Source organism: Ursus arctos, unplaced genomic scaffold, assembly GCF_023065955.2.
Source record: "Ursus arctos isolate Adak ecotype North America unplaced genomic scaffold, UrsArc2.0 scaffold_23, whole genome shotgun sequence".
Taxonomy (NCBI): domain Eukaryota; kingdom Metazoa; phylum Chordata; class Mammalia; order Carnivora; family Ursidae; genus Ursus; species Ursus arctos.
The window spans coordinates 40749466-40767859 of record NW_026622908.1 but is presented as its reverse complement, the minus strand read 5'-3'; the positions used below and the strand labels follow the sequence as shown (position 1 = coordinate 40767859).

The window sequence follows — 18394 nt, the reverse complement described above, 5'->3', positions numbered from 1 at the left end:
CAGCGGCACAGCCCCGGCCCGGACATCGGCCGGATCACCTCTCCGGACAGGCGCCACGCTGATCTCCCAGCATCTCCCAGGCCCACTACGGATCCGAAGGGCCCTCAACTCCCCGCCCCTGGGGACAGCCTGGCCCATGGGCTCAGCACTCCTGAGGGAGGCGGCCCCGTGGGACAAAGGGGTGGGCGATCCACTGAAACAATCTGGAATTGGCTGAGGTAGCGTTGGGACCCAGTTCTGGAAAGTCACGCCAGGGCACCTCCTGGCCCTACTCCCGCCCCATCCCTTGGTCCTCGCCTCCGTGGCCATCCCAGCACGGAGCGGGCGCCAGCACGCCCCCACAGCCTGAACAGCCAGGGCTCAGGCAGGGCTTGGAACTGCTCCCCTTTGTGCTCCCACCCACTTCTTTAAAGCCAGATCTCTCCCAAAACCGTCTGGCCTGGGGTCTTCAGCCCTCACAGTGGGTGGCTTTAAGCCTGGGCTCTAGGGCTGACCACCCCTACCGGCAGAGGGCGCAGACGTGTCATCAAGCTCTCCAGAGCCTCCCAGTCCCTACTTACAGAAAAGGGATGATTAATTATCACCTCAGAGTGCTGTTCTGAGCACTAAGGAGGTCAGTATTTGTAAATGCTCGAAACAGTGGCTGGCACACACAATAAAGTGCCCTACAAACGTTAGCAATTTTCTTTCAACAAAGAGTGACTGTTCAGCTTCAAGCTGATTCCCAGTCTCAGATGCCCTCCTGGGAGGCCCTGAAGGCCCCGTGCCCAGGAGCATCCCAAGTAAAGAGTTTCAAAACGGGATCAGTGCTAGGCCCCAGGAACTCCAAGGAGCTGTGATGACCACATTCGTGGACAGGACAGAGACCCTCGGATAAATGACTCCCAGCCACAGGACAGATGTCAGCTCTGCCAAGGCTGTGGCGACGGCAGGCAATGACCGCTGCATTAGGGGCAGCCAGAGAAGGGGCCCTCCTCTCGGGGCCACCAGGCAGACTACGTGGGGGCAGCCCAACTATCTGGCCAAATCCACACAGGGCAGGGAGATAGGAGCCACTCAGTCACAGGCCAGCTCCTCCACGGCCCTGGACTAACCAACCCCTGGCCCGGAATGCCAGGTTGAAAAGGATGACAGGGAAGCAGGGTTTCCAGAAATCCCAAACTGGCAGGGTATCAGGCCTAAGAGACCCATAATCAAGGTGCCACGGGACCCCAGACGGGGGGGACATGGTTCCCTGACCTGGAAATGAAAGGCTTCATACAGAGGGTGGCATTTGAAGCCGGTTTTGAGGAGAGAGTAGACATTTTTCAAGCGAGGAGGGTACTGGAGTGGGAACAGACCCTTTGGGTCTCCTTGCCCCTCAGACTGCAGGCTCCTCCCTCTTCCTGTCCACCAGCCTGGGTCAGGTAAGTGACCCCTGCCCAGCCCAGCTACGCCTTTGGAGGGCCTGGGTTCTGCTCAGCCTTCAGCTGTAGAGGCCACAGTGCATGGAACACGAAGCAGACAAGTGACACACCGCGAGCAGAGGAGGGGCACGGACACTGTTTTATTGAGTGGCAGGTGCAGGAGAGGCAGCTGGCTCCAGTGCAGAAGCGGAGGTGGCAGGTCATGCCAAGGTGCTGTGGGCATCTGGCAGCCAGGGCCATGCCCCCCATCCTAGGGGACAGCACAAGCTCACTATGACAGGAGTAGCAAGGAGCCGGCCAGGGGAAGAGGCGGCCACAGCCTCCCGTGATCCTGGGCAAGAAGCGGCAGATGAACTTGGCACAGGGGCCTGGGATGGGGGGACTGGGGTCTGGGTGTTCTAGGAGGAGACAAGAAGGGGATCACGTCTGTGGGGTGGAGTAGAGACTGTGGTGGTGGCCACCTGGTCCCAGCACCTGGGAGAAGAGCAGAGGAGTGGTCCGTGTCTGGCTGCCCCCACACCAGCCTGGCTCCCGCCCGATGGCACCGTACCAGCTGCCAGAGCCGAGGCTTCCTGACAGGCTGCAGGCAGAGAAACAAGGATCAGTCCTGAGGCAGGGACCAGGGCCACATCCACAAGAGCTGGCGGAGGAAGAGAGGCTTAGCACAAGGCCCAGTGCCCCGGCTTTCCAGCACCCAGGGCCTGAACCCTCTAGACTGTGGCAAACTGCATCATGGGGTGGAAACCAGAGGGGACCTCACCCAGGACAGAGAGAAAATGGGGGCCGGGCAGGGGCGGGGCCGAGGGGGAAAGTGGTAGGACCAGGCTCCAGATCCTCATGGCTCAATGGAGTGAGCTGGGAGCCCACAGGACCTGAGGCAGGGCCAGGGCTCCTACCTGGTGCTCTCGCTACGGCCATGCTCCCAGGAGCAGCCCTCGTCCTCACAGTGCCCGGCCCGGTCAAAGAAGTAGGAACGGGAGCCAAAGACCTGCCCGTTGAGGATGCGGCTGGTGCTCTGGGGGAGGAAACCACCAAATCTGCTTTCTCCTGCCCCACCACTGGCTTCCCACAGCCCCGCCAGACCCCGGTCCAGGGATTCCCAGCGCCCGCCCGTCTCCGCTGGCCCTCACCAGGTCCTGTGGGGGCCGGTGCACCCGGAAGAAGCCCACCAGCAGCGTGGTGGGCAGCAGCTCCCACACAAAGAGGATGAGGCCGAACACCAGGTAGCCTTTGTTCCCCAGGTCATTCACCAGGTCCGCCTGTGGGAAGGCAGGGGTTTGTGTCAGCCCGCAACAGTGCCAGGGGGGCACCCAGACCGAGTCGGGGCCAACTGGGGGCCAAGAGCCATGGCTACTAAGGAGGCAGCTGGCGTGCTTAATGCCCACCTGGTCAGAGACGTTGTACCAGTCATAATCGAAGGCATCCAGCCGGCTCCGGGGGGCCAAGGCCAGGGCTGCCAGGTTGTAGCAGGCCCGGCTGGCGTAGAGCAGGACCATGGCGCCACCCATCGCCGCTGCCTGGCACACACTGGTCCCCTGGCGGAGATGACAACAGAGGACCCTCAGGGAGGGGAAGCTCCAGCTCCCTCTCTACCTGGAAGATCATGCCCGAAGACCCCAAGGGACACCCAGGGGTCAGGGCTTGTGGCCCTACCTTGGCCTCCAGGTAGATGCTGGTGGAGGGCGCCCGCCGGGCGACAAGGCAGAGGCAGGCAGCAAGAGAGAGTGCGCAGATAACAAAGAGGGAGTCGCTCACCAGGACTCGCACCAGCAGGAGGGCCCAGGGCTGTGCCCGGCGCCGGCGGGACAGCACAGCGCACAGCACATTCACCAGCAGAAAGAGCAGCGAGGCCCCCACGAAGGCCCCTCGGACAGCCAGCCTGCAGCCCACAGCATAGTCAGTCCCAGCCTGGCACTCAAGTGACCACCCAAACTCCCCCAGGCGTCAATCAGAACCAATTCCAACCAATCCAGTCTTTGAACCCTGGCTCTGCAGTTTTACAGATGGGGAAACTGAGGCCCACAGAGCTCGGAAGGTGACTGACCGCTATGGTACAGTGGAAAGAGCACAGGACTGAGAGACAGAGACCTGGGGTCAGGGGCACCCAGGTGGCTCAGTCAGTTGGGTGGTTGAGGGTCTGCCTCTGGCTGGGGTCATGAGCCCAGGCTTCCTGCTCAGAGGGGAGTCTGTTTCTCCCTCTCTCTCTCTCTCTGCCCCTCCTCCCCACTTGTGCACTCTCTCGCTCACTCTCCCTCTTTTAAATAAATTAATAAAATCTGAAAGAAAGAAAAAGAGAAAGAAAGAAGGAAAGGAAGGGAAGGAGGGGAAGGAAGGAAGGAAAAGGGAAAGCAAAGGGGAAGGGAAGGGAAGAAAGAAACCTGGGTTTAAGCCCTGGCTCTGCCTTCTGCCAGATCTATGACCTTGAACATGTGGCTTTACCTTGCTGGGCCTCAGTTTCTTCATCTTTCAGATGGGGATAATAACAGCCTCACAGGTAAGTTGTAAAAATGTTTGTGAAAGCTCTTAATAAACTGCAAGACGTTATACAAATGACAAGCTTATCACCACCCAAGGTCAGCCAGAAGTGCACTCTGGGGCTTCCGAGGGCTGGGGCCTCCAGCTCTTCTTCCATGACGCTGGGACCCCTTCCCTTCACACTAGCATGGATGGCTGTTTCGATCAACGCTGCCCTTCATGAGCGCAGGGCCTTTGCGGAGCTGTCCACACCACATGCCTAACTTTTCATGGCTCTTTCGCAAACATTTGCTAAGTTGTCCCCGCTTTGGCAATGCACAGGGTTGGGGGGGTCAAGAAATGGACATGAGGCTGCCCTGCCCCTGGCCTGGGGGATATGCCCATATGTCCCGTGTACTTACAAGCCTCGGCTCATCTCCGGCCGGCGCTTCGCCTTGGCCTTGAACACAACCTGGGAGCAGAGATGCCCATCATTCCTTTGGGCCTGCCACCCCACAGCCCACCCCCACCCGTTACCATGGTTACCTGGGCAAAGTAGAGGTTCATAAGTGTCAGTGTGAAGAACTGCAGGCAGACAGGGCAGCAGTAGAGAAGCCAAAAGGGCAGGGGTCCCAGACGGTTGGCTCGGGGGGTATCTCGGAAGTAGAAGGAGAAGAGGGTGGTGCGCAAGGCAGCCCAGAGCAGACAGAGCGCCAGGAACACTGTCTGATAGCTGAGACGCTTGTGCCCATATAGGAGCACCAGCCAGAGTTGGGCATATACCGAGAAGAAGAGCAGGGCATACAGAGTGGTGTAGGCCGCAGTCAGCCCCAGGGTCACGGCAGGAGGCAGCGCAGGCACCAGCCCAGCAGCGGGCACCAGGCCAGACAGGTTACTCTCCATGTCAGGAAGGGAGGCCTGAATCCCAGAGAAAGAGATGGAGAGGCTGGCAGGGGGCCAGGGAAATAAATATGGAGGGGTGGGAGTTGCAGGGTGCAGCGACAGCGATGGGGAGCTCAGGAGGAAAGAAGCTGCAGCTGGCCAGGCCCTTCCCCCTCAACAGAGGGACCCTGCCCTTGCAGCGGGGCACAGGCAGCCTGAGGCCTGGGCCCCTCACTCTGAGGCGTGGAAGGACAGACCCTCTGGAGGGCAGAGGAGGGAAGTGGGCAGGGTCTCCACCCTGGGCCAGTCCCAGAGCCAGGGTGAGGGGGTGCAGAGGCTGAAGGACAGGGGTCCCTGGCCTTGGTCGCTCGAGTCGTCCCGGCTGGAGGGGGAGAGCCGGCAGATACCCTTCGGCTGAAGGCAGCGGCCGCTGCGGGGGACGCTCAACGCCCAGCTCTCCCCCTCCCCAAACTGGGGTTCTCTCTCCCCTCCAATAATCCGGATTGGGGATGGCCTCTGCCTTCTGTCCTCGGAATTCCGGAAGCTGCCCCCACCCCACCCCCCACTGCATCCACTCTCCAGCCTCGGGAGGCGGGAGGAGGCCGACGCCGGGTCCTCCGGACGCCGCTGGGGGAGCCGGCTCTGGTCGCTGGGACCCGGGGCTCCGGCTCCCCAGCTCCCCGGCTCCCGCTGCTCCGCCCCCTCCTGCGCCTGCGCCTGCGCGGGTGTCGTTCGCTACGTTAAGTGCGCAGGGTCTGGTCCCACCAGCTCCGCAGCCTCGCGCTGCGCCGTGTCCGGCGCGGAGCCGTTCGAGAATTGGCGCGAGGTGCGCCGCTGGCGGGCGCCAGGGGTTACTAGAGGCAGCGGAGGCCGAGACGCTGGGGCGGAAGCGCATCCGGCGGGCACCCGGGTGGGCCGTGCCCGGAGCCAACTGCCCTCGTTTGTTTGGGGGGCCGCCAGTTCCCAGGCTTCTCTTCCCTATCCCCAAATCGGGATTGCACCGCCTGGCCGGGGGGCGGCAACAACTTCCCTCCCCAGCTCTCCGAGGGAAACTTCCGCCCACAGCCAAGATGGCCCCAGGGCCCCGCCCCCTGGGCTTAACCCGCAGGGCCCCGCGGTCCCGGGGAGGCACGCCCGCCCCACTCCCTGGCCGGCTGCGGTTCCCGCTCACCTGGCCGGCTGCCTGCTCGGCGCGAAGCCCCCGCAAGTCTTACGGCCACCCTCAGCGGGGCCCCCTCTCCTGTGCCGGGGCGGTCATCCTGCCGGGGAGGAGGCTCCCTTGCTTATCTCGAGCGCTCCCGAGCTGGCGCGGAGAGTAGTGCCCCCGAGGCGGGCGGTGCGAGGTTTCCACTGTGGGGAAGAGGGAGCGGGACTTCCCGACCCGGCTACCCAGTCCACACGGAGCAGTGACAACAGCAACAATTGCATCCAGATGGAGCAGTAACAACAGCAACACCACCTGCATCGACGGCTGAGCTTCAAGTGAAGCTTTGCAAAGTGCTTTCACCCACAGTAATCACCCTTCGGTTTACAAAGTTCACTGGCTTCTAAGGGAGGTGTCATTATCTTCATTTTGCAGGAGTGGAGACTAAGGCCCAGAGGGGCTGAAGGGCTTGTCAGCAGAAGCCGGTCTCCAGGTTCCAAGTGGGGACCCCAGAGAATCCCTCATCGGCTCCCACACATGGCCCAGGCAAAAGGAAGTCGGGAACTGAGCGGCGGGAGACAAGGAAGGGACCCAGGACGACGGCGGTGGGCAGGGAAGCAGGTCCGCCGGCGGGGGCGGAGCCTGGGCCGGGAGAGGCCACGCCCCCGACCGGCCCTAGTGACATTTCAAGAGCTGATTGGGCTGGGTCGGTGACAGTTCCCGTTGCCCGGGCAACTAGGGCCGGGCTCCCTCAGTACTAGAGGGAGGCGGCAGGCCCAGGTCAGGGGCCTCGAGATCGGGCTTGGGGTAAGACTTGTGTACCGCCACTGAGGGCAGGTTGGGCCGGGGCCTAAGTAGGGGCCTGCGACTGCTTCACAGCACCAGGGCTCCAAAAGAGGAGATTTAGGTCCTGGGTGGACAGGCTGAACGACCTGCCCAGCTAGACTCAGTGGACAGATCTGGGCCTGGGAGGCAGGGTGAACCTGGGGTTCTAAGGTGGGAGAGGGAACTAGAGGCATCTGCTGCCCCCCCTTCACTGGCCACCGTTGGCCCCAGCTGTGCCCTAACTACCTTCCATCTTGCCCCCACAGCCCAGAGCATGTTCCAGATCCCAGAGTTTGAGCCCAGTGAGCAGGAAGACTCCAGCCCTGCAGATAGGGGCCTGGGCCCCAGCCCCACAGGGGACCAGCCCCCAGGCCCTGGCAAGCACCGGCAGACAGCCCCAGGCCTCCTAGGGGAAGCTGCTCACCCCCAGGGGCAGCCGGCCAGCAGCAACCACCATGGAGGTAGGTACCCACCCCCCAACCACCTGCCTGTCCGTCTTGCCCCCAGCCCAGTAGCTTCCCGCATCCCAGCTGCATCCCCACTCACTGGCTGGCTTTGAGTAAGTGCCTAACCTCTCTGCACCTCAGTTTCCTCTTCTGTAAAACAGAGCAATTAATCACCACCATTGTAGGGCTGTTGGGATGATTAGCAGAAATATAAAGGAAGCACTTAATTATAGCGTCAGTGCATAGCAAATCCTCAAAGAATGTAGCTGTTAGTGTAGGACCGGGACAGAAATCACGTAGAGACAGCCAGTGAGCCAGATAGGGGAAGTGACTTGCCTAAGGTCCCACTTGGATGGCATTGCCTTTGATAGGAAGTGGGGCTGGAAGACTCCAAGGTGCCCTGTCCCGGGCTTTGCACCTTCCCTGAAATTGGACATTAGCCCCCAGGTGTATGCTTTCCTGGGCTGTGAAACACCCCCACACTGGGGCCATCCTTGCCCCAAGGATGCCAAGGGCAAGTGACCCGAAGGGGTCTGTCCATATTCATCGAGGGGACCCAGGGCTGAGAGGGGAAGGATGGGCACTGGAGAACAGAGGCCATTTCTCACCAGTACCCACCTTCCCAGTGCCCACCGCAGCCCACTCCACGTCTTGGCACCTGGAATAACCATAGAGATCTTCTGTAAACAAAACTCCTATCCCTAATGTCATGAAGCCGAAAATGACCCCAGCCCCACATTCAGGAACAGGAAGGCTTACAAAGTCCTCCTCCCCCACCTGCACACACACACACTTCGTCAGACTGACCTCCACGGGCTTTCTTTACCTCCTTTACCGTCCAGATCTTTGCCCTTGCTGCTCACAGCTTCCCACCCGCACCTCACCTCGCTGTTCCTCTCCGTCTTCCCTGTCAAGGGCTTAATTTGTGCCCACATGCTGCCCCAGCCCCCAGGGGTACATCAGTGAACAAAAGAGATAAAAGTCCTCCTCGCCCTTTGTAGTGCCTCAGGGTTCTAGTTGGGTGGAAGGAGACAGGCCGTCAACAAACAAACAAACAAATGCTCTAATGCGTTGTGGCAGGGCCAGAAATATTCTTTACTTTCTCTTTGGAATCCAGAGTCCTGGAGGGCTGGGGGAGTGACTCTAACTGAGGTGGTCAGGGTCAGCCTTGGTAAGAAGCAACATTTGAGCCAAGGTTGGAAGTGGTGAGAGGTGAGCCCTGCCCATCTCCGCAGAAAGACACATCCTGGCGGAGGGAAGGGCAAATGCAAAGGCCCTGAGGGCAGGACACAGTCTGGGCCGATGAGGGGAGGAGAGGTAGAGATGCCCGAGGGATGAATGGGGGGGAGGGGCACCTGGGCAGGGCCTGCTTCCAGGCCTGTGTCCGGACGTGGGCTTTCACTTGGAGTGAAAACACACGGGAGGGCTTTGAGCAGAGGCAGGGCGGTCTGATTTGGAACCAAGAATATCACCACCACCCCCGTGTTGCGACTAGTCTGCAGCGGGGCAGAAACAGCCCCGGCGGGGAGGCTGCTGCGGAGTCCCAGTGAGGGAGGGGGATGGCTTGTGCACGAAGGGTGACAGAGGAGGTGGTAAATAGCTGGACTCTGGGTTAATTTTGAAGGTAGAACTGGCAGGATTTGCCAGCAAACTGGGCGTGGGGTGTGTGGGCAAGAGAGGCGTCAGGGATGGCTGCAAGGAATCTGGCCTGGGCACCTGGAAGGGAGTTGCTGCTCTTAACTCTGACGGAACTGCAGCAAAATCAGGAGGCAGGTTTGGGCCAGGGCAGGCTAGAGGTGCCTTTTGGGGAGCCAGATGGAAATTTCTAGGAGGGATAGGTCCAGGTGGGATTTATACACGTGGGAGTTGTCAATCACTGAGGTAGTGTTCTCTCAGGCCCTGGGAGCCAGTGGAGACAGGCAGGGGCCTGGGTTGGGCCTGAGCTGAGCCTTGGGCTTTGGCCTTCAGAGGGCCGCAGCAGAGGACGAGCCTGTGCTGGGGCCTGAGAAGGAATTGGCAGCAGTATGGGAGGGAAACCAGGAGGAGGCAGGGCCCAGCAGCAAGGGGATGCTTCTGGCTGGAGGAGGGCTGGGAGTGGAGGGCTGGAGTTGCCAACAGGGATGTTGCAGTTTGGGTTGGGGGGGGGTCTGACCTCCGTTCAGTGGGGAGGGGTAACAGGAAGAGAGGTGGAGACAGAAAGAAGAACCTACTCGAAGCTGTGCTCCAGGCAAGGGAGCAGAGAAGGCCCAGGGAGGATCAAGGAGAGGTGGTTTTGTTGTCGTTGTTCTTTTTTTTTTTTTTTTTTTAAAGATTTTATTTATTTATTTGACAGAGAGAGAGACAGCCAGCGAGAGAGGGAACACGAGTAGGGGAGTGCGAGAGGAAGCAGGCTCCCAGCGGAGGAGCCTGATGCGGGGCTTGATCCCAGGGATCCGGGATCACTCCCTGAGCCAAAGGCAGATGCTTAACAACTGAGCCACCCAGGCGCCCCCGTTGTTCTTATTTTTTAAGGGGAAAGAAAATAGCTTGTCTCTAAGCTGGTGGGAGTAATCCAGGAGCCAGGGCACTACCAGATGAGGCCGACATCTAGCTAGAGAGATGTCCTTGAGTAGGACAGAGGGGTCTGGCGCCTGGGGAGGGCTGGCTCAGCTAAACACAGGACAGTGGACATGGGTGCGTGGTCGTGGGTAGATATTCATGGGAAGAGGTTTCTCTTGTGGGTGCTGCCAGTTTCTCCAGGAAAGGGTTGAAGGAGAGCATCAGGTTTGAAGGGGTTGTCCATCCCCAATCCTAGAGCGTGCAAGGTGGGCTGGGCAATGTCGAGGGCCCCACTGGGTTTTATGGCCACAAATTTCTTTCTTTCTTTTTTATTATACATTTTTTTCTAAAGATTTTATTTATTTATTTGAGAGAGAGTGAGAGAGAGAGAGCATGAGTGGGTGGGAAGGGCAGAGGGAGAGGGAGAAGCATACTCCCTGCTGAGCAGGGAACCTGAGGTAGGACTCTATCCCAGGACCCTGGGATCTGGGATCATGACCTGAGCCACCGACTTGAGTCACCCGGTTGCCCAAGGCCACGAATTTCAAAGGAGGTGGCCTGGCTCTGCTTTTCTCCAGCCACACTGGCTGCTGGGGGCCGTGGGGGCCAGGAGGGTGTTGGAGTTTAACCAGAGCTGTGCCTGTATCTGCCCAGCTGCGGAGGGGTGCTCGAGGGTGCCTGCAAGGGAGGGAGTGGTTGGTGTGGGCTGTAAGCTTTCACTGGAAGTTCTGGCATCTCTAGAGTGGGCTACCAAAGGAGGGAGTCCCCCAGGGAGGAGGTGTGGGGCTTGGGATGGAGTTACTGAAGGTTCTGGTGGGGGGGGGTGCTGAGAGCCAGAGCAGGGCTGGAGAAGGAGGGACAGGGAAGGAGAGGCTGGAAAGTGGAAGGGCCACTTGGGTCCTGGGAATGAATGAAGACAGGACTGGAGGGAGCTCCTGCACCAGTGGGTTGTGGCCTGGGGGCGGGGGCGCGTAAGGCACTGACAGGAGGGGGCACCTCCCCCAGCTCCAGACCCTTCCAGGACAAGGTTGGGGAGGGAGACAGTAGCCGTCACGCGCAAGGACTGACTGAGTTCTTAAACTTTTGACTTAGTTTTCTTTTTATTTTTTTAATTTAAATTCAATTAATTAACATAGAGTGTATTGCTAGTTTCAGAGGTGGAGGGCAGTGACTCATCAGTTGCAGTAATATCCAGTGCTCGTGCCATCGCGTGCCCTCCTTAATGTCCATCACCCCGTTACCCCATCCTCCTACCCCCCTCTTGATTTAGTTTTCTTTTCTTTTTTAAGATTTTATTATTTATTTCACGGAGAGAGAGGGAGAGAGAGAGCGGCAGGCAGAGGGAGAGGGAGAAGCCGGCTTCCCGGTGAGCAGAGTCTGGCAGGACACGGGGCTGGATCCCAGGCCACTGGGATCATGATCTGAGCTGAAGGCAGGTGCTTCGCTGACTGAGCCCCCCAGGCGCCCCTTGACTTAGTTTTCAATGCCTAAAAAGCAAATGATTTTCCCATTAAAGATCAAGTGCCATGACCTGTGGGAGCCACAGAGCCCCTGCCCCCTCCGGACCGGCAGAGTCCCGTCACTCTTCATATCCCCTGCCCCCTGTGCCCTGTGGGACTGGACTGTCTGTGTCCCCAGGGCAGAGACTGTGCCACCTTTTGTGCTGTGAGAGCCTCAGCGCATAGGCCGGTGCCTGGGACAGGTAGGTGCATGGTGAGCCGTGGGCATGTGTGTGGATGCCGGAGAGGGAAGCAGGAACGCCCAGAGGGTTCGAACGCCGCTCCACCCTCCATTAGCAGGTGGAACCTGAAGGCTGGTTAGCGGTCGGCCTCAGCTTTCGTATCTGGAAAATGGGACTAGAGCTGTTCTCCCTTCTTGTGGGGGGATGGTCGGTTAATATAGGAAAGGGGCTGGGACGCCTGGGGGGCTCAGTCGGTCAGGTGCCTGCCTTCTGCTCAGGTCATAATCCCAGAGTCCCAGGATGGAGCCCCGCATCAGGCTCCCTGCTCGGTGCGGAGTCTGCTTCTCCCTCGGCCCCTCCTCACCCTGTGCGTGTTCTCTCTCACTCTCTCTCTCTGTCTCTTGCTCAAATAAATAAAATCTTAAAAAAAAAAAAGCTCCTCTTAAAAAAACAACAACAACATAGGAAAAGTGCTTAGAAACAGTGCCTGGCCCAGAGGGCCGTTTGCTGTTCTGACTGTTACTGCAATTGTTGCTGTTATTGGTTTTTTGGGGGGTTTTTTGGTTTTGTTTTTGTTTTGTTTTGTTTTGTTTTGTTTTTGTCAGAGAGAATGAGGGCACAGGCAGGGGGAGCAACAGGCAGAGGGAGAAGCAGGCTCCCTGCATCCCAGGACCCTGGGGTCATGACCTGAGCGGAAGGCAGATGCTTAACCAACTGAACCACCTGGGTGTCCCTGTTGTTATCCTGAGTTGGCCCAGGCTCTGAGCAGAGCTGAGGACTAACCTATGCCCTCCTGATAATGGATCAAGTACATAGAAGCAGAATGTAAAGGCCTTGAAAGCCACACTGAGGAGTTTGGACTTTACCTCCTCGGCAGTGGGGAGCCATCGAAGGTTTTAGGCAGAGGACAGACACAGTTGGGTTTAGAGCAAGGGGTGGCAAACCACAGCCACACGCTAAATCCCTATTTTTTGGCAGCCCATGAGCTAAGAATGGTTTCGACGTTTTAAAAATTTTAGTGGAATACAGCAACACAGTTAATTATATACTGTTTATGGCTTCTTTCAAGCTGTGACTACAAAACTGAGTAGTTGCAACAGAGACTGTGTGGCCTGCAATGCCCGAAACATTTCCTCCCTGGCCTTTTACAGAAAGCATTTGCCAGCCCCTGCTCTAGAGTGTTTTCTGATTTAGCAGCTCTGAGCAAGATGGGGCGTGTTCTTGGCCAGGAAGGGATTTCTGTACCCCAGATGGCTTTACGGTAGACAGGGGTCTGGGCTGAGGCCCGTAGGTGCTGGAAGCTGATGGGCCTCATGTGCCTGCTCGGTTTGGGGCGCCACACGGCTGCCCCGCCGCTCTGCCTGCTGGGGGGGGCAAACAGTATGGGAACACCCGCATGCAGGAGGTCAGAGGTCAGGATCCACACCCCGCGCTGCCTGAGGGCACAGCTTCACCGCCTCAAGCCGCCTGGAACACCATGGAACACTACCGTTTCACTGAAGCGTGTCAGATGCTCTCAGAAGTGTGAACTTGGATGTGTCCGGCCCCGCCCGCTTACCCAGAATCCCCATGGTAAAGAACTTAAAGCTTTGCTGGGGCTTGGGGCTCCCCCACCCCCGCCTCAGGCGGGCCTTTGGAGAGGATGGTGTGAGCCAGCAAGCCTGAGCAGCCACCCGGGCTCACACCCAGGCAGGAGCCACTCCCCGGCCCTCCCATTTCGCTTCCCCAGAGTGGGGAGAGGCCACCTCTGTCCTGCCCAGGAATGTGTAGGGGCGAGAGCTGATTCGAGGGTGGGATGGTTCAGAGTGAGGATGTCCCCTCCCCAGGGAGTTCCCAGAAAATTCCTCAGGTTTTTTTCCAGTAAAGAGGACACTTTTAAAAGCTCAGTTTACACAAATGGTCATCATTCTGGTGGTGGCTGGCTTGGCATGCCTAAGTCCATGGCTTTGGTGCAAATAGCCTGCCCCATAGGATAGGCTCCTGGTAGGGCTGGCACTCACGGAAGGCCCAGAGGTCCCCAGATGGCAGCCCCAAGGTGGCCCGTGGTGCTGATGTTGGGAACCTGGGGCACAAGCATGAAGCACACAGGACCTGGAGCTAGACTGGCTGGGTTTGGATCCCAGCTCTGCCACCTGCTAGCTGTGTGACATTGGGGAAGCGACTTACCCTCTCTGTGCCTTAGTTTTGTCCTCTGTAAAATGGGGACAGTGAGGAACCTTCCTCATAGGGTGCGGTGGGGATGTAATGAACCGATTCAGGTGAAGCACTTCCAACCTGACATGGCCAGTGCTCTTCTGCTTGTCCTGATTCCTGGGCGAGGGGGCGGCGCCCACACCAAGCGGCCACCCGCAGGTCACTCACTTCCTGACTCTTGGACCTTGCGTCTGTCAGGTACGGTGCTTGTATGCATTCTTAAAAGCTAGTAAAGGAGAACAGCTGACGTTCCTTGAGCCCTTAGGTGGCCAGGAGGGTGTGCCCACTGCAGTACCTCTGGCAGGTTCCTAACCTCTAGGTGCCTCTGCTTCTTCGTCTGTAACATAAGGGAAGGTAGCAGGTGCCTCACTGGGAAGTGCGAGGTTTCAGGATGTAAGAGGGGCAGAACCTGGTGCTCCCCTTGTCTCCCCTGTTGTCAGGGTGGTCCTGGGAGACAGGGACTGCCCTCATTTCTTTTATTTTTTAAGATTTTATTAATTTATTTGAGAGAGAGAGGAAGAGCATGAGTGGGGGGGAGGGGCAGAGCAGGGAGCCTGACTCGGGGCTCAGTGCCAGGACCCTGGATCATGACCTGAGCCAAAGGCAGACAGTTAACGACTGAGCCACCCAGGCTCCCCGCTCTTTTTTTTTTTTTTTTTAATTTTATTTATTAGAGACATCATGAGCTGGGGGAGAGGCAGACTCCCCCCTGGGCAGGAAGCCAAATTACGGGCTTGATCCCAGGACCCTGGGATCATGATGGGCTGAAGGCAGACACCCACCTGACCGAGCCACCCAGGCACCCCTGCCCCCATTTCACAGAGGAAGACACTGGGGCCCCAACAGGTTAGAAGAGAGCCCAAGGTGGGGCATCTGGGTGGCTCATTTGGTTGGGCATCTGCCTTTGGCTCAGGTTGTGATCCCAGGGTCCTGGAATTGAGCCCCACATCTCCTTGGGCTTCATGGTCAGGAGGGAATCTGCTTCTCCCCCTCCCTCTGCCCCACCTCCCTGCCCATACGCATGTGCTCTCTTCCTCTCTCTTGCTCTCAAATAAATAAATAGAATCTTAAAAGGCGGGGAGGTCCAAGATCACAAAGCAGGAATCTGGTCAAGGTAGGGCACCTGCCTCTGCCCACGCCCCCACGCCCCACGGACCTGGAAAGTGCTCTGTAGATCGGCCTGTTCTTATGAAGGGTCTTTTTATTCCTGACCTTCCAGCCCACATCCCCAGTGCCAATTTCTGATTTAGCTGCCTAATCCCTACTCCCACCTCACTCCTCAGAGGCCTTATGGTGTTTCTGCCTGACCTCAGGCCTGGACTCTGGTGAAGCTCAGAACAGCCAGGAGCTCTGACCACCCTCTTAACCTAGGCCTTTCTGGATCCAGCACCCTCTTCCCTTCTTAGCTTTCTTGGCCACGTCTCTGGAGCTGGGCCCCTTGGAGGCCCTGCAGCCCCTGAAAGTGACCTGCAGGGCTTTGCCTAAGGTCCTTTGGGAGAAGATGAGACACTGTTACCCCGGCTTCAGAGCCTAAATCTTACTTCTTCCAGAATGTCTTCCCGGACAGATGGGCCTTCCCAGGGGCTTTGAGCATCTTCCCCTGCACTTGTTTTCGTGATGTCTTTCACGCGACTAGGTAGCTCTGGGTTTTTGCTCCTGGGAGTGGTTCTAGGTCTTTGTTGGTCTAGTTTTGGGGGTGGGGTTGACAGGAGTGGAGAGATGGCACACAGTACACAGGTCAGACACAGAACACAGGAGAGGGGAGCGTGAATGACAACCCACCGTGTACTTTCAGCTTTCAGAGCACTTTCACACTCTGTTTTATGTGACCTTTCCACAGCCACTGGTGGTAGGGGATGGGTCAGTCCCCACACAGAGGTGAGCACACCGGCTCAGAGTTGAAGGGTGGTCTGATAAGGGAAGAGGTGTAGCTCAGTTGTTGATCGGTGGACTCTGGAGTCCAAGAAACCTCTAGAGACTTCCAACCTGAGAGTGTCATACTGTGTGACCGTGGACAAGTCACTGCTCTCTAAGCCTCTGTCTTCTCGTCTGTAAAATGGAGGCAGTGTTAGGACTCACTTCTTAGGATGGTTAGGAGCCTAATGAGGGAATTCCCAGGGCTAGCACATAGTAAGTGCTCCAGAATCATTACCGTAAAAAGTCAACAGACCCTTCCGGACTCGTTCCCCAAAGCAGGTGCTTTGAGAGGTACAGACAGGCAGCTGACAGGTCCTTGCTCTCCAGGGACCCAAGGTCTCCCTAGGCCACAACAGGGAAACAAACGGGCCCCAGCACATCACTTGCAGAGCTGGAGTTCAGCCCTGCCTAGGGCAGGAGACCTCATCCAGGTGCTTGATTTCCTCCAGGGAGTGCCCTGAGGCCTCATGGTCTTGGCGTTGATAACTATACTACTTACGCCCTTATTTTATGGCAGGCACAGAGGTCATTTAATACACTAGGCCCCACTATTGGGGCTCAATTAAGATTTGTGGGATTAATGAGAAGTTAATTCGAATCTTCACAAAAGCCCCAGCAGCTTCCCTCACTTTACATATGAAGGAACTGAACTGGGGCTCCGAGGTACTGTGAGGTACCTGGGAAGGTACTGTGCACACAGAGACATCAGCGGGCGGGGAGCTGGTGCCGAGGGCTTTGGCAAGGCTAGGGGCGCAGAAGAGTGGAGACTCATGTCGCCTCTGTCCCCTGTGCAGGCGCTGGGGCTGTGGAGCCCCGGAGTCGCCACAGCTCGTACCCCGCGGGGACCGAAGAGGATGAAGGGTTGGAGGAGGAAGAGCTCAGCCCTTTCCGGGGGCGCTCGAGCTCAGCGCCCCCCAACCTCTGTGCTGCACTGCGCTATGGCCGCGAGCTCCGGAGGATGAGCGACGAGTTCCAGGGCTCCTTCAAGGTGAGTGTCGGGCTCTGTAGTTCCAGGACCCCTCCTCTCCCTCTGGCCTGACCCTTCCTGAGGCCCATGGCCTGCCGGTATCTGTAGTGCAGACCGTGCGTCGGGAGGCTAAAGCGCCTGAGTTCCCCAAATCCTCAGGGCGCGAGGCATGCCGGTGTTAGTGCGCCCGGTCGGCCCCTTTCTGATATCCGGGTTCTTTGGCCTCAACTTCAGAAGTTCTTGAATTGCCGTCCCGGCTTCCCGGCTAGGTCTCGGGCTCTGGCGCTTACAGGTTTCTAGGCGTTCTCTCCCCGCGCCCCTGGCACGGTGTGTCTGGGATCTAACCAGCCCCATTCCTAAGGGCCGGAGCGACCCTCCAAGCTTCCTAAAGTGGTCAGGAGGCCCCTCGGTACAAGGCATGCTGGGAGCTACGGTCTTTAGGTCCGCCGGCATCTCAATTAGCGGTGGGATTCCGGAGGTGGAGGGCTCCGACTTGGGCTGCCAGGACGAGCTAACTCGTTTAACCCTTTCCTCCTCCCATCCCGAAGGGACTTCCTCGCCCGAAGAGCGCGGGCACAGCGACGCAGATGCGACAAAGCCCCAGCTGGACGCGCGTCATCCAGTCCTGGTGGGATCGGAACTTGGGGAGAGGAGGCTCCGCCCCCTCCCAATGACCTGTCCCACAGCCGAAACTCTCCCCCCTTCCCGGCGCCGCCGGCGGCCATCTTGGGTGTGGGCGGAAGTCTTTTCCGCAGGCTTTATGCAAGAAAGAGGATCAGTTCTTTCCTTTTCGAAGGAGGCGATCTGACCCCAAAGCCCGATTCCCTTCCGGTGTGTACCAGGAGGACGGAGGGGTTTGGCCCCGTCGGAAGTTTTGAAGTTTATCGGTCCTTAGCCGCCGGAAGTGGCCCCGTGACCCCGCCCCCGGCGCTGGGCTACCCCTAGCGTCTGCGCCAAGTTGCAAGTCGGGAAAGTCTTGACTTCACCAGAACCTTTTCCTGCGCGGTATCGCTGCGGGTCGTCGCTTGCAACGAAATGTGCTAATAAAAGCCGCATTTGTGCCGCCGAGTCTCCTCTCTCCGTCGCTTGGGGCTTCGCGGGCAGGGGAAGCGCTAGTACAGAGTTTCAAAAGATGCCCTCGCTTTACACATAAGAGAAACCGAGGCGCTTTTTGAGTGACTTATCCTGGAACGGAGACCAGGAAGGGGTCCAGGCGGCGACCAGAGCCAGGGCTGCTTGGCCTCCGGAAAGCAGAACGGAGGCGGACCTCGGGGACCTCCAGGTCCTTATCTCTAATATGGTAATTGGGAACTGCAGGCCGGCCGGCCGCCGGAATTCCGCACTCTGCAAACCGTGCCGCCGTCCCCCAGGGAGGGTCATTTGTTCCTATTTGGGTCAGTCCTTTTAAACAGCTACTGTGTGGCCGGCCTGGGACCAGCTCTGTTCAGGGAACTGGCAGGACGCGCAGAGCGGGGGAGGGGGCAACGGAAGGCTGGGCTCGGGGCTGTGACTGTACCGGTCACTAGGGAACTGAGAAGCTTCACCGGGACCTGGGAGCAGAGCTCGGAGCTTAATTCCAGAAAGATTTATTGGCGCCCCCTGTAGACGAGCCAGCGCTTGGTACTGAGTATACAGAGATGAATTACGCCACAGCTCGGCCGTCAGAAGCTTCCTGGCAGGGGGTAGAGATAGCCTCTCCGAGTGGAGTTACCGCCATCTGAGTGCTGTAACGGACTCAGAACCGGGGTGAGGGCGGCTCCCTCCGGCAAGGGGAAGTCCCGGAGGGCTTCAGGGAGGAGGTTGAGTTAGCGCTGGGACTTGAGAGATGGAGAGGGGAGCTGTCATTCCCTGTAGAGAAAAGAGTGGACCCATGGAAGTATTGGGGGGGGGGGGGCGAGCAGCAGAGGCCAGGATTGTGAGGGGGCTGGAATGTCATCCCCG

General features: G+C 58.4%; 2 protein-coding genes across 3 annotated transcripts; one reads left to right on the top strand and one right to left on the bottom strand.

Annotated features, from left to right (window-relative positions):
* Positions 1–1524: 1524 nt before the first annotated feature.
* GPR137 (G protein-coupled receptor 137) lies at positions 1525–6020 on the bottom strand. Its single transcript, XM_048217767.2, has 8 exons — positions 5914–6020; positions 4407–4778; positions 4283–4332; positions 3060–3285; positions 2792–2941; positions 2537–2665; positions 2303–2421; positions 1525–1986 (listed from the first exon to the last, which is right to left on the bottom strand). Exons 2-8 carry the CDS (start codon positions 4761–4763, stop codon positions 1827–1829), a joined length of 1191 nt encoding a protein of 396 aa, XP_048073724.1. The 5' UTR covers positions 4764–4778; positions 5914–6020; the 3' UTR covers positions 1525–1826.
* A 403-nt stretch (positions 6021–6423) lies between these two features.
* BAD (BCL2 associated agonist of cell death) lies at positions 6424–17516 on the top strand. Of its 2 annotated transcripts, none has more exons than XM_057317120.1 (4): positions 6424–6507; positions 6978–7172; positions 16281–16474; positions 17002–17516. In XM_057317120.1, exons 2-4 carry the CDS (start codon positions 6986–6988, stop codon positions 17125–17127), a joined length of 507 nt encoding a protein of 168 aa, XP_057173103.1. In that variant the 5' UTR covers positions 6424–6507; positions 6978–6985; the 3' UTR covers positions 17128–17516. The 2 variants fall into 2 exon arrangements, with proteins under 2 accessions (XP_057173103.1, XP_026339148.1); XM_026483363.4 differs by lacking the exon at positions 6424–6507 and adding an exon at positions 6587–6693.
* Positions 17517–18394: the final 878 nt, after the last annotated feature.